Raw genomic sequence first — 15107 nt, forward strand, 5'->3', positions numbered from 1 at the left:
CTGGGGTTGCGGCGCTCATCTCGCTTTATTGACCAAAGGAGCCGGCGTACAGCTTCTGGGTCATGTGGCCAGCATGACTAAGCCGCTTCTGGCGAGCCAGAGCAGTGCACGGAAACGCCGTTTACCTTCCCGCCGGAGCAGTACCTATTTATCTAATTGCCCTTTGACATGCTTTTGAACTGCTAGGTTGGCAGGAGCAGGGACTAAGCAACGGGAGCTCACCCCGTCGCGGGGATTTGAACCGCCGGCCTTCTGATTGGCAAGTCCTAGGCTCTGTGGTTTAACCCGCAGCGCCACCTGCGTCCCCACAGTAAAATTGCTAGTTCATAAAACACACCAATATTGATCTAGACAGAGGTGACCTAGGTTTTTAAACTCCTAGGTCAGAGTTTAAAGGGGCCATTTACCCATCTAGTTCGGTGTTGTCTTCAGCAGCTTTCCCCACCCTCATGCCCTCTAAATGCCCTCCTTAATGTCCTCAGCCATGTAGGGAGTTGTAGTTCAAAACACCTGGAGGGCACCAAGTTTGGGAAGGTTGGTCAAACAACATCGCTCTTCAACTGGTGGGTTTGGAACCCCACCTCTGAGTCACAGTCTGATCTAAGGTGGGTTGCAACAACAGCACTCTCACCTCCACATAAATTTATGATAAACAAAATATTAAGGAATGGGTCTCCACTTGCAGGTTTGGGTTAAAGGTGAGTCCCGGGTCTGGAAGAATGAAAGAATAGTAGTCTGCACTAACTCAGAAGTGGTTCTCCAAGGTTTTGCCCAAATCTACTGGAGATCCCAGCAATTGTTTTTTTTTTTTATAAATATTTATTGAGATTTTTTAAATACAGAATGCAAAAATAATAAACAATATGACATGTATCATAACATATTTTCAAAGCTTCTTTGGACTCCCTCACGTCTCCCGCTCCCACTTACATCATTGTAAACTTTTTCCAGCAATTTATCATCTTGTTTACATTCTTAAATCTCATTCATTTAATTTAGTCTAATAATTCTCCAAAATCTCCTCAATCTCACTTATCATCCAGATTACATCTAATTTAGTGGTGCTCAATTATTTATGGTCTGGCATCCTTCTTAACATTCAACCAAATTACAGTATTTTTGTAAATAAATCCTAAATTTCTTCCAGTCTTCTTCAACCCTCTCCTCTCCCAGGTCTCGGATTCTGCCGGTCATCTCAGCCAATTCCATATAGTCTATCAGTTGCATCTGCCATTCTTCCAGTGTGGGTAGATCTCGAGTTTTCCAGTACTTGGCGATGAGTATCCTTGCTGCTGTTGTTGCATACAGGAAAAAAGTTCTGTCCTTCTTTATCACCCTCTGGCCGACAATACCCAGGAGAAAGGCCTCTGGTTTCTTGGGGAAAGTATACTTAAATACCTTTTTCAACTCATTATATATCATTTCCCAGAAGGCCTTCACTCTAGGGCACGTCCACCAGAGGTGAAAGAATGTTCCTTCATTCCCTTTACATTTCCAGCATTTGTTATCAGACAAATGGTATATTTTGGCAAGTTTAACTGGGGTCATGTACCATCTATATATCATTTTCATTACATTTTCCTTCAAAGCATTACATGCAGTGAAGTTCAACCCAGTGGTCCACAACCTTTCCCAGTCCTCGAACATGATATTATACCCAATGTCCTGTGCCCACTTTATCATAGCCGATTTAACCATTTCATCTTGTGTGTTCCATTTTAACAGCAAGTTATACATTCTTGAAAGTACCTTAGTCTTAGGTTCTAGCAGTTCTGATTCCAATTTCGATTTCTCCACCTGGAACCCTAACTTTTTGTCATTTTTGAAAACTTCTTTAATCTGAGCGTAGTGTAACCAGTCTCGCACTTTATCCTTCATTTTCTCCAAACTCTGCAATTTCCAATTGTCTCCATCTTTTTCTAAAATTTCCCAATATTTTGGCCATTTGGCCTCCATATTGGGTCTTTTTCGGGCCTTAGCTTCCAGAGGTGATAGCCACCTTGGAGTTTTGTTTTCCAATAAGTCTTTATATTTTGTCCAGACATTGAACACTGCTTTTCTGACAATATGGTTTTTAAAGGCCTTATTGATTTTAACCTTATCGTACCATAAGTATGCATGCCAACCAAAAGCATTGTTAAAACCTTCCAAATCCAACAGATCAGTGTCTTCGAGAAGTAGCCAATCTTTTAGCCAGCAGAAAGCTGCGGCCTCATAATACAACTTTAAGTCCGGCAGGGCAAAGCCCCCTCTCTCTTTCGCGTCAGTTAATATCTTAAACTTAATTCTGCGCTTTTTGCCCTGCCAGACAAACTTAGAAATATCTCTCTGCCACTTCCGGAAGCACTCCGTCTTGTCCACAATCTGTAGTGTTTGAAACAAAAACAACATTTTTGGCAATACATTCATCTTAATGGCAGCAATTCGGCCTAACAAAGAAAGTTTCAATTTTGTCCAACTATCTAAGTCTCTCTTAATTTCTGACCAACATTTTTCATAATTATCCTTAAATAGACTCAGATTTTTTGCTGTTATATTTACCCGTAGGTACTTTACTTTTTTTTTTTTTTTTTTTTTTAGGGACGCAGGTGGCGCTGTGGGTTAAAGCCTCAGCGCCTAGGGCTTGCCGATCGAAAGGTCGGCGGTTCGAATCCCTGCGGCGGGGTGCGCTCCCGCTGCTCGGTCCCAGCGCCTGCCAACCTAGCAGTTCGAAAGCACCTCCGGGTGCAAGTAGATAAATAGGGACCGCTTACCAGCGGGAAGGTAAACGGCGTTTCCGTGTGCGGCTCTGGCTCTGGCTCTGGCTCTGGCCAGAGCAGCGATGTCACGCTGGCCACGTGACCCGGAAGTGTCTCTGGACAGCGCTGGCCCCTGGCCTCTTAAGTGAGATGGGCGCACAACCCCAGAGTCTGTCAAGACTGGCCCGTACGGGCAGGGGTACCTTTACCTTTACCTTTTACTTTACTTTTTTAACCACATTTAATTCTGTCTTTCTCTGAAACCGTTCTGACTCTGTATCTGTCAAATTTTCCCCCAATACCTTGGTTTTCTGTTTGTTTAATTTAAATCCCGCCACCCGACCAAAGTCTTGGATCAATTGTAGTACTCTTTTCGTACTAGATTCTGGCTCCTGCAGGGTCAAAACTAGGTCATCTGCAAAAGCTTTGAGTTTATATTGTTTCGCTCCGACCTGAATTCCTTCCACCAACCGGTCCCCTCTAATCATATTCAGGAGCACTTCCAGAACCGAAATAAATAGCAAAGGGGAAATAGGACAGCCTTGTCGTGTTCCTTTTTCAATTTTAAACTCTTCTGTAACCACATTGTTAACTATCAATTTAGCCTTTTGTTCTGAATATATTGCATCAATCCCATTCTCAAAACCCCGTCCCACTCCCATTTCTTTTAAATTTCCCTTCATAAATTTCCAGGAGATATTGTCAAAGGCCTTCTCCGCGTCTATAAAAATTAACACTGCTTTTGTATTTATGTCTGTTTGCAAAAGTTCCAAAATGTCAATAATGTTCCTTATGTTAGCAAACAAGTGTCTACCTGGGAGAGAGCCCGCCTGGTCCTTATGAATTACCTCATTTAAAACTTTTTTAAATCTACTTGCCAGAATATCTGCAAATATTTTGTAATCCACGTTTAAAAGAGAGATGGGATGATAGTTCTTAAGTTGTGTCTTTTCAGCTTCCGATTTTGGTATCAATGTGATGAAGGCTTCTTTCCACGATTCTGGCGCCCTCCTCCCCTCCATAATTTCATTGCTAACCTCCATCAGTGGTTGTATCAGATAGTCTTTTAGTGTCTTATAATACTTGGAGGTCAGCCCATCTGGTCCTGGAGATTTGCCCAATTTCATATTCTGAATGGCTTGTTCAATCTCTTGTCGTGTTATTTTACAGTTCAGGATTGATCTATTTTCTTGTGACAATTTTGGTAATCCATTTTTTTCAAAAAATTGTTTAATCTCAATCTCATCTTGCGGCCCTTGGGTATATAATTTTTTGAAATATCTCTGGAAGCACTTTCTAATATCCACAGGGTTCTGAATGTTTCTTCCTTCAATCTCTAAATTTGTAACTGTATTTAGTTTTTGTCTCCTCTTCAACTGCCAAGCTAGCAGTTTTCCACATTTATTCGCCGATTCAAAAGTTTTTTGTTTCATTAATTTAATCTTCCACTCTATTTCCTGATTTATCAATTTAGAATATTGTGCTTGATGAAGTTTAATTTCTCTCAGCGTCGGCTGTGACTTCGGGTTTAATCTTAGCTTCTTTTCTAATTCTTTAATTTTCTCCAAAATTTTATCTTTCCTCTCATTTTGTGTCCTTTTCTTTACAGCATTCTGTTGTATCAAGAACCCCCTCATCACTGCCTTGCTTGCGTCCCAGATGGTTCTTTTTTCCACCGTAGTGTTCATGTTTATCTCAAAATAATCCTTTAGAGCTTTTTGGGCCTTCTTAATAATCTCCTGATCTCTAAACAAATTGTCATTCATCTTCCATCTAAAGGAGCCGGTTGGTATTAGTGTCATGTCCATCTTTACTGCATTATGGTCGGAGCAGGTCTTTGGGCAGATTTCCACCTTTTTGACCTTGGGTGCCAGACCTCTAGATATCCATATTTGGTCGATTCTTGTCCAGGTCAGTTGGGCTTCAGAGAAAAATGTTCCATCTCTTCCCAAGGGGTTCTTTGTCCTCCAAATATCAATCAAATCCATATTGTCTGTCATTTCGAAAAAGGTCTTTGGTAGTCTGCCATCTTTTGTAACATTTTGGCTTTGTGACTTATCCATGTTGGTTGATACGACCCCGTTCATATCTCCCATCAAAATGATGTTGTTGTAGTCCAGATAATCCAGCATGGTCTCACGCAACTTCTTATAAAATTCCGATTTCCCCTCATTTGGCGCATAGATTCCTAATATCAAAAGTTTCTCTCCTTGATGTTGTATCTCAATTGCCAAAATTCTTCCATGTTCGTCTTTAAATAGGAATTTGGGTGACAGGCTCTCTTTTGCATATATGACCACACCTCTCTTCTTTACTCTGTCCGAAGATATAAATTCCTGGCCCAATCTTTTGTTTATTAACACTTTTCTGTGGAGCCTAGTCACATGTGTTTCTTGCAGGCAAATAATGTCCAATTGTTCTTTTTTTAATATATGAAATATTTTCCTCCTTTTTTCCGGGATGTTACAACCATTTATATTCCAGCTCAGAAGTTGCAGAGACATCCTGAAATAATCTGGTTATTTTTCCAGGGGTGGTATCTTATTCGCTGAATCTTCAGGTTCCAAGGGTGCCGGTACCGCCGGTGCTCCAGGCCCAAAGGGTAGTTCAATTCCTTTTTGAAGGTCCTCTCTGTATGTGGTCAGAAATTTGTCTCTATCTTCCAGTGTTCTAATTTTAACCTTCTTCCCTCTGAAGGTGAAAGATAGTCCTTGGGGAAATTCCCACCTAAAGATAATTGAATTGCTCCTAAGCAGTTTAACCAATTCAAGGTAGGCGGATCTAAGGTCCAACAGTTGTTTAGGGATATCTTTATAAATTTCAATTCTTCTATCCAAAATGTCCAGTGACTTTTCGTAGTGTAAGCCCCAAATCTTATCCCTTTCCTCCTTTGATCTCAATGTTATCAAACAGTCTCTGGGCTTTTCTTTCTTTACAAGTCTTCCAAGCCTGAAAGCAGACACAATTTTAAAGTCCTTTTCCTCTAAATTCCAGAACTTGGAAAATTCTTTAGTCAGAAACTCAGCTAAGTTGCCTTCTTCCACTTCTGGTATCAACCTTATCCTTAAATTACTCTCCCGGTTCCGCAGTTCTATCATAGATAGATAGGTCTGATGTTCACCTACTTGTTTGCAGAGTGGTCTTACCTCTTGTTCTAAATTTTCTAATTTTTGACTAGTGTCCTCAGCCAATTTCCGATTTTCTACTGTGGCCTCCGTCAACTGCCCAATTGCCTGTGCGTTCTGTGATACTTGTCCAGTTAATCTATTTAGACATTCTGTGTTTTGATCAATTTTGGCTGTTTGTTCATCGGCTTTCTTGTCCAGAGATTCCACTCTCTTGTCCAGAGATTCCAATTTTTCATAGATTTTCTCTAGAATAGAAGCAGTTGCTCCTGAGGCCATATCTTCCAATTGTAACTGTTCAGTTTCTCCCTCTCCTGCCCTTGGCAGAGAAGCAGCTTCTTCCTCTGAAGGCAAAGTAGGTACAGATGATCTACGTGTCTGCGAGACTGAGGTTAAAGTTGTCAAAGTTGCTTGTCTAGTTCTTCCCCTCCTTCTTGCGCCACTCATTCCAGAGTTATCTAAAAGTCAAGGTCAAGCTGAGTTGTTCCCATGAGAAAGCAGCGGCCCAGAGGAAAACAGTCAAACAGGAGGTCGGGGAAAAGGAAAGTGAAATGATGTCACTGCTGTAAATCCCAAATCCTCTAGGGGGAGCTTGAAGTGTCTTAAGGGAAGAATCCAATTCTAGTAAATTTGCTAAAATCAAATTTAATGTCCAAGAACCTTCAATAGCAGGTTTTAAGCAGAGTTAGTATTAACAGCCACATTGTTTCAGACAGTGCATACTGGTACTTCAATTGATGTTTCAAAGTAACAAGTCCAAACCCCCTCAGATTGTTGCAAGTTCTAATACACAATAGCCAGATCTGCAGAACTGACAGCTCAAGTTGCTCAGGCAGCTCCAGCACCTGGGTTTCTCATTCAAGTTGTAGTTCCAATAGAAGAAAGGTATCACAGTACAAATAAAAATCAGAGAATCAAATGCTGAAAGTCCGTATTTTGTTTAAGGAAAAGTTCAGTGGGTGCTCAGATCAGTTAGGCTAAAGATTCTTTTTAAGCCTCCACTCCTCCAGCTCTTTGCTTTGAAGTTCAGTAACAGCGGAAGACGGACTTCCTGTTTTACGTCGCTCCGCTTTCAGCCAAATTCAATAATTTAGTCTCAAATTTTTTAAAGTCCTTCTTTACTCACGGGTTGTTGCTTTCCCGAATCAAAAGTTTCCAGGAAAAGAGGTCAGCGCTCACCGGCAGCAGCAGCGCGGCTTCACTCCGTAGATTGCGAAACGACTCACAGTGCCGCTACCCCCTCCATGTTCCGGAGCCCCTTACGGGGTTCCTTCAGCGTTTCGGGAGCCGCTTCTGGCGCCCGCCGAGTCTCAAGACCACAGGCTCTTGCTGCCTGTGGGTTTCCGATGTGGGTCTCCGCTTCGCCGTAGCGGACCACCCAGTTTCCACGGAGCTTCCTCCTCACGAAAGGAAGAGGACCGCTATTGCCGTTCGCGCCGCCTCCGGAAGTCAAGATCCCAGCAATTGAACCTGGTTCCTTCTACATGCCAAGCAGGTGTTCTTTACCACTGACCTGTGGCTTACGATGACAAAAGGAAGCAGGCAAGTTGTACTATACATTATAGAGGGAGACTGTAGACTCACAGCTGCTGTCCTTGGCAAGAAACATTTGGCTAATGGCTACTTTGGCATGAATATTTTTCTTAATGTTTTGGGCAGTATACTAATGGCTAAAGTTCAGTTGGATCTGAAACTTTTAAACCTAAACCCACACAGCCCAGGAGCACATGTGAAGCAGCAATAAAAGAAAATAATGGTTTTAAGCATAGACAAAATATCTTTGATTCACTGCTGAGCAACTGCCACCAACCACCGCACATCTGGATTTGGGGAAAGTCTTCCAGGTCAAAAATCACTACTTCTAGAAATGAAGTATTTCTGATAGCTATTAGGTGTGTGTGCGTGTACATGCATTTCAAATAATGAGGACTATCCACAGACTAATAAATCTGCTTTGGGTATGTTTACATTCAGCCATGTCTCTGAAGAAACCGACAGATCAGATGTTTTAGTTTAGAAACTTTCCATCATGATACGGTGACTATGTGATTCCTTGCACAGTAGGCTTAATAACTTCCTTTTTCTCTCTCCCCCCATCGCTGTTAAGATTTACTACATAGCTTACGCATGCCCTTATCAGACAGTAATCTTAAAAGGTTTTCCTGTTTTGCTAACAGTGCACTTCGTTTTGAGTCGATGCTGAGTAAATATAATTGAAGAGCAAGTTACGTTCCCAAGCATCTGGCGAAGTTCCTCTTAGTTAATTGTTTCTGTGTAGAGATAGATACACACACACACACACACACACACACACACACACAAACACACAAACAATCAATGTGCTGGCCTATGTGATGACTCCAAGGGCGGGGAAAACCTGCACTCTTTATCTGCCCTTCTTTTGCATTCTATCTGATCATCTTGTGGCAACATTACCTGAAGCCGTTCAACTGTGTTAAAATGAGGCAGTGCAATGTGTTTCAGGATGGGCAAATTTATCAGTTTCTTATTCTCTCCAGTCAGTTCATTTCCCCACATTTCCCCACCAGTTTGTGATTATTGCTATCATTAAAAAAAAATCCTGATGAACATTTCTCCAAATACATATATTTTTGCAGCGATTCCCCCTAATATAATGTATTTTGCATGTTAGATTCACTTTTATATGCATTTTATGCACACTTCACTCTAGTATTTGCATTTTTGTATATATGTTGCTTGTTTGGAGAACAGTGTTGCAAAATTCAGAGAAAAGTGAGTTTCAAAATATAGCTGTAGTTCGTTTTGCATACAGCTTCATAAAGTGTGAATTTATCAGGTTTGACTTTAAATGCAAACTGAACCAGATTTCTTTGCACCCCTAGTTGTCTTAAAAGGCTTTTAGAAAATCTTTTAATGGATCAGTTTGTATATGTAGAAAAAGAAACAATGAGCTAGATTAAAAAAACAACTAATCCAATAATTTTTAATGGTGCTCATGCTTCAACGCTGGATTCCCCAAATCATTCTCTCAGCCCAGGTGCTTATTTAGCATGAAAGGAGATTTCATATTGGAGCTTGTTGGATTAGTCCAATATAATGTTCATTCCATGTGCAAAAAGAGCTTTGGTTTTTTTTCTAAGCAGTTGCCTGCAAATGCTTTTTTAAAACCATTCCTAGTTTCAACAGTTATTGGAGGTTTCTTAACAAAAAACTAATGTTAGAGCCACTTTTATTGGTGGGGGAAATTTGACCTTCTCAGAACTGCACTTCAGTGGCTTTTCATTTTGTTAATAATAATAATAATAATAATAATAATAATAATAATAATAATAGAATGGAATGCTTCCCTGAGTCTTCAGATGTTTCACATGACATTCTTACTGATCCTTACAACAGCCCTGCTAGGTAGGTCACAGTGCAGATGAAGAGTTGGAGATAAGAGTCGTTGGGAAGCCTGCAGCTCTCCAGGTGGTGTTGGCTGATAGCTCCCATCAGCCTCAGCCAGCATGGTCAGTCGTTGGGGATGCTGGGAGTTGCAGTCCAACACCTGAAGATCTGCAGCCTCCTTTCATCCTAAGTCCACGTAGTAAATCCATAACTGAGTTTCCCCTCCTCTGCTTTTGTAAACCTTGCTGACAATATCAAAGGAATTATTTGTTTGGCATTACTCGACAGCTTTACAGCCAATTCTCTACTAATATATTTATTAGTACACGTAATATATTTATTTGTCCTTTTATCTTGGGGTTTTTTCCTCGTGAACTGCCCCAAGATCTTTTGATGAAGGGTGGTATGTAAATCCAATAAATAAAAAAATAAATTCCCATTCCAAGGCGCTCAGGGCATTGTATACAGTCCTTTCCTCCTGTCCGGCTTAATAAGTAGTCAGTCAGCTTGTCCATTTATATACCACTTAATTCTGACTGTCTCTAAGTAATGTACAGTGCTACCTCGGGTTAAGAACTTAATTCGTTCTGGAGGTCCGTTCTTAACCTGAAACTGTTCTTAACCTGAGGTACCACTTTAGCTAATGGGGCCTCCTACTGCCGTTGCGCCGCCGCCACATGATTTCTGTTCTCATCCTGAAGCAAAGTTCTTAACCCGAGGTAATATTTCTGGGTTAGCGGCGTCTGTAACCTGAAGCGTCTGTAACCTGAGGTACCACTGTACAGGCAACTCTGGGTTTAGGCATGTCTGAATGACATGTGATCAAAACCGAACCCAGAAATAGACCCCAAACATCATAAAGACATAATGTAAAAGGGCAGAGTGGGCTCAGGTGTGCTCTGCCAACGTGTGTTGGGGTCCAGAATGGAGCCCTCTGTGCAAAACGAGGATTGCCTGTACAGGTAATTCAGCAATATAACAAACATAAAGATTAGTTAAAACCACACAGTGGAAGAGAGAAAATGTGACTTGCTCAGTGAATTAGCTTCATGGCTGAATGAGGATTCGAACTGGGTCTGTAAGCCTGGAACATTCAACTTCTTCACCTAGGGATTTAAGTCATCTAAATTAAGCATTTTTTTTCTTTGCAGTCTCCGTGCAGACCCTCCTGGCTGTTCTGAGCCTGTATAGAGCAAACCTTGGAAAGTTCTACAGGGTGAGCCAGGTAAATTGATGCTGATATGGCCTTCCCTTGATATATTTATTGTTTCCCCAATCACAAACTTTGTTTTATTCGTATTATACTTTGTCATACCTCAAATGATAATTAACTCTCAATGTATGGGAGAGGTGCTTTCTGAGATGTCAAAGTCTTTTTCAGTTAATAGTTCTGCTGCTTCACTGTGATTTGAACCCATAAATCCCCTACCTCCTCTCTCCTCTTACACTGCAATTCTGCTCAGAAGTAAGCTCATTGATTTCAGTGGGGCTTGCAACCATCAGGTAAGTGTGTAAAAGATTGCAGCCTCAGGCACTACACCATGTCAACCCATCATAGTGAAATAGATTTGAAATTTTGACCTTTATTCCTCCAGAGTAAATTAAAATTACAGTAACATTACCTCTTTCTGATTATATTTCCTTTATTTTTTTAAATGTGTACTTTACTAAGCTTAGTATGCAAACTGTTACCAGCAAACTAGACCACAATAGCCAGGCCCAATTGCAAACAGATGGCTCTCTCTTGTTCTGACGGCCACATGTTGCCGTAGTGAAAACTCTGCCCCCGCCCTGCTTCCCAAATCCAGTCAAAACATCATTTTTCAGAAGGAAATAACCTTGATAGTTCTGGACTGCCAAGTGAAAATTCTCTAGATGACTGCATGGAATTTATCAAGACTGCTAACCTAAAGAGCACTTAAATTTTCCTGAAAGCTTTAGTATGATACTTGTTTAAGTTGTTCTTGAAGAAAAGGTAGATCTTCAGAGAGAAAACCGACCCCACCTGCACAGGTGTGGACAAGAGAGCACAAAGCTCGCATGAGCCACAGATTAATCATGCAGACTTGCTCTCCTGAGCACCCGCATTTGCAGGAATGAATAATAGACATTAAATGTCTGAGCCATGTAACTCACGCTTGCATAAAGTCAGCTCTAAATGCAAACAAACTCTTAAAACCTGGATGTTTTATATTCTGAAGAAGAGAGCAAGAGAGTGACTTAGTCCAGGGTCACTCCGTAAGCTTCAAGGCTGAATGAGGATTTGAATTTGGCTCTATGAAGCCTGGACAGTTCAACAATTTCACCCAGGATTGCATGCGCTGATGTCTGCCATCAGCAAAAGGGACCTGGGACCATTGGAAGTCTGCACCCCTTTCCTCCCATGACTAATTCAGGGCAAGTGAGAGACCCAGTGGGGCCCCATGCACCAGCCAGGGAAAGAGCAGACACAGGAGCTTGTATTTTCCCTCTCTGCCTGAAACAATGCTAGGTTCTAGGTGTCTGTTGCTCTGGGACTGGGGGGGGGGGGGACAGTATAGTCCCATCCATCAGCCAAAGAAATGACATTTTTAAAAAGTGATGCACTCCACTTTGGGGGACAGTGATTGAAAGGCAGGCAGGATAACAATATGTAAAATAAATACTGTAAATCAGGCTTCCTCAACCTCGGCCCTCCAGATGTTTTGAGACTACAATTCCCATGATCCCTGACCACTGGTCCTGCTAGCTAGGGATGATGGGAGTTGTAGTCTCAAAACATCTGGAGGCTGAGGTTGAAGAAGCCTGCTGTAAATAATAGTGTTCGGTCTTAGAGCTGGTTCTACCTATTCAGAACAATCTCACAGTGTAGGCCTACTGCAGCTACTGCTGTTTGGAACCCCTGGATAAATTACACACATTTCTCAGGTACCTCAAACTCCTTAGGTCGGTTGGTTTTGCTCAAGCTGGAACTTGCCACATTTGCTTCGAAATTGCATTTTTGGATGAATGGGGTGGGAACTCTCAGAGGGACGGCAACACTCTGGACCCACAGGGGCAGAGGTTATGTGTTTCAATTTATTACTTTTTATTGGATTTGTGCACCTCTCACATTGGAGCCACAAGGCGACTTACGAAAACGTAACAGAATCACAAATACAAAAACTGACAAGCATAGTCGCGTCCCAAAAACGTTAAACGACCAACTCCTCTGTGATATAAATTAAAGAAAATTCCTCATGTCACAGAAAGAAAATCAGCAACCCCAATACAACGGCCGTTAAGAAAACACCAGCTAGGGAGAAGTGGATGTTCATTGTAAAACCCTAAATGAACTTGTTCTACTGTTAAAACTATTGAAGGGGGTAGGGGAGAAATATTTTTTTAGTGGCTCCAAAAAGATTGTACAGAGGGCAGCCAGGTGAGCTTCCTCAGGGGGAATATACCCCATGGAGGGGCTACCACTCCTGTAAGCTAACAGCGGAGGGAGCACTCTGAGAAGGGCCTCTGGGGAAGATCTTAAGTCCTGGGGAGGTTATCTGCAAACAGAAACCGTGTGCTTTGCTGCAGATTTTGCAAAGCCCATGGTAGAGTTGCAGTACCATTAAGTGGCCCGTGGCCCCTCTAGCCCAGGATCCTGCTGTAACATCAGCCAACCGCATTATTTGTTAAATTTATATCCCACAACTTCCTTCAAAGGAGCCCAAGGCGGCAAACATGCCAGTACTGAACCAGTGCAGTTAAAAAGATGCCATAGATAACCATATGAAGCCCACAAGCAGGACCTGAGCATAAGAATAAGAATAATAAATAGCACACTAAAAGGAGATTATTAGTAAGATCTTACCAGCCACTCTGAGCGGCTCCCAACAGAATATTAAAAGCATGATAAAAGATCAAACATTAAAAATTTCCCCAAACAGGGCTGCTTTCAGATGTCTTCTAAAAGTCAGATAGTTGTTTATTTCCTTGACATCTGATGGGAGGGCGTTCCACAGGGCGGGCGCCACTACCGAGAAGGCCCTCTGCCTGGTTCCCTGTAACCTCACTTCTCGCAGGGAGGGAACCACCAGAAGGCCCTCGGCGCTGGACCTCAGTGTCCAGGATGAACGATGGGGATGGAGGCGCTCCTTCACCACCTTCCTCCTGCGCTTTCGAGAAACTGGCGTTCAGAGGCATACTGTCTCTAACATAGAAGGTAGAACATCAGCAGTCATTGATACTCCCTGAGTTTGTATGATCCTCTTTTGAAGCCTCTCATGGGAGTGATTTCTCTTCCAAAATTGCCAGTGTCCGTTTTGTCTACTGGATGACTCAGTAGCCGGACTGCTAGCTGACAGTTGTGAAGCATAAAAAGGTAAAGGGACCCCTGACCATTAGGTCCAGTCGTGGCTGACTCTGGGGTTGCGGCGCTCATCTTGCTTTACTGGCCGAGGGAGCCAGCGTACAGCTTCCAGGTCATGTGGCCAGCATGACTAAGCCACTTCTGGTGAACCAGAGCAGTGCACGGAAACGGCGTTTACCTTCCTGCCAGAGCGGTATCTACTTATCTACTTGCACTTTGATGTGCTTTTGAACTGCTAGGTTGGCAGGAGCAGGGACTGAGCAACAGGAGCTCACCCCGTCACCGGGATTCAAACCGCCAACCTTCTGATCAGCAAGTCCTAAGCTCTGTGGTTTAACTCACAGCGCCACCCACGTCCCATTGTGAAGCATACATATTGACAAAATGATGACTGCAGCAGCCTATCTGGTGCGTAGGCAACCTATGCATTGTAACCCCGCCGTGTTTATGGCACATATCTGGTTAGAGCAACACACACGCCCCCCGCAACCTCTGCCCGTTTCACTTTCAGCTTGTCATTGGACAAAACCCATACCTTGGCAAATGCATTTAACCTCAACTTTAAACACTCTCTTCACAACATTTTAACACTGATTGCACCTTGGGGGTTTAGCTCAGCAGGCTTCATGTGGATTAGTAATAGCACATGCAAAGTGAACTGACAGTAAAACTTTCACTTGCATTTGGCTGGGCCCCGTGTAAACGCGATCCTGATGAAGTGTGACTAAATCCCCAGCTAAAAACTTTGCCTCCTTTTGCTTGTTTGGAAAGGGCTATTATGTAATGGTATTGAGTGCCCTGCGAATAACTGAGATCTTTCCCTCTCACTAAGGGATTGTATATGCCGATGTATATGTGCGTTCTTGTAATTCAAGATACGTAGTCTATTAAAATGGCACAGAATGTTATCACTGAAACCTAATGGAAAGAAATGTTTTTGGTTTTCACTACCCCTGCAACTCCAGGAATCGTGCGCCTTTGAAAAATCTGAATATAATTCTTATTCTCATGCTTCGACCCCCAGTTGGGAATTGCTGCTCCCAACTCTCTCTAGGGTGTTTTATTATTAAATGATTCTCACCCTATAAATCTCATGTTGAGTGAAATCCTTAAGGTTTTTTGCCATTTCCCTAAATTGAGTATCTCCTATTGCACTGGAACAAACTTTTTTTTCTTCAGCTTTACACATTTTAGTTTTCTCTGCATAAACAATCTGGTCAAGTATATTGCGAATCGTATGGTGAGAAGGTGGATCAATTTCCCTAACACTGTGGCTTATCAACTTTGAATTTTGCACTCACGCTGAATGCATGCAGCTATATTTGTTTATTCGTATTTATTTTCTTCCATCTACAAATTACTTCCTATGGAAATTCTTGAAGTCACAGAACAATAAAAACGTATATAAAATAATTTCATGGAACCACTTCCTAGTCCTCAAGAACACCGGCACGAAAAGATTTGGGTTCAGACCAAAAAACAACATTATAGTATGTGTCTGTGAAGTTCTAGGTCTGCTCATGTGAAAGGGGTCTACTCATAAGTAAGCAA

General features: G+C 42.1%; 1 protein-coding gene across 3 annotated transcripts in view; it reads left to right on the top strand.

The window, feature by feature from the left end:
• BRIP1 (BRCA1 interacting DNA helicase 1) overlaps positions 1-15107 on the top strand; it is a 229597-nt gene that overhangs the window by 131370 nt on the left and 83120 nt on the right. For 2 of the 3 annotated variants that reach the window (XM_079955409.1, XM_079955408.1), the window contains one exon: positions 10384-10457. The exons of the other annotated variant lie outside the window; for it this stretch is intronic. In XM_079955409.1, the coding sequence (XP_079811535.1) occupies positions 10384-10423 (40 nt within the window). In that variant the 3' untranslated portion in view covers positions 10424-10457. The remainder of the gene's footprint in view (positions 1-10383; positions 10458-15107) is intronic. 3 annotated transcript variants of the gene reach the window in all.

This window comes from Podarcis cretensis (assembly GCF_951804945.1).
Source record: "Podarcis cretensis genome assembly, chromosome: 15".
NCBI classification, from domain to species: Eukaryota; Metazoa; Chordata; class Lepidosauria; order Squamata; family Lacertidae; genus Podarcis; species Podarcis cretensis.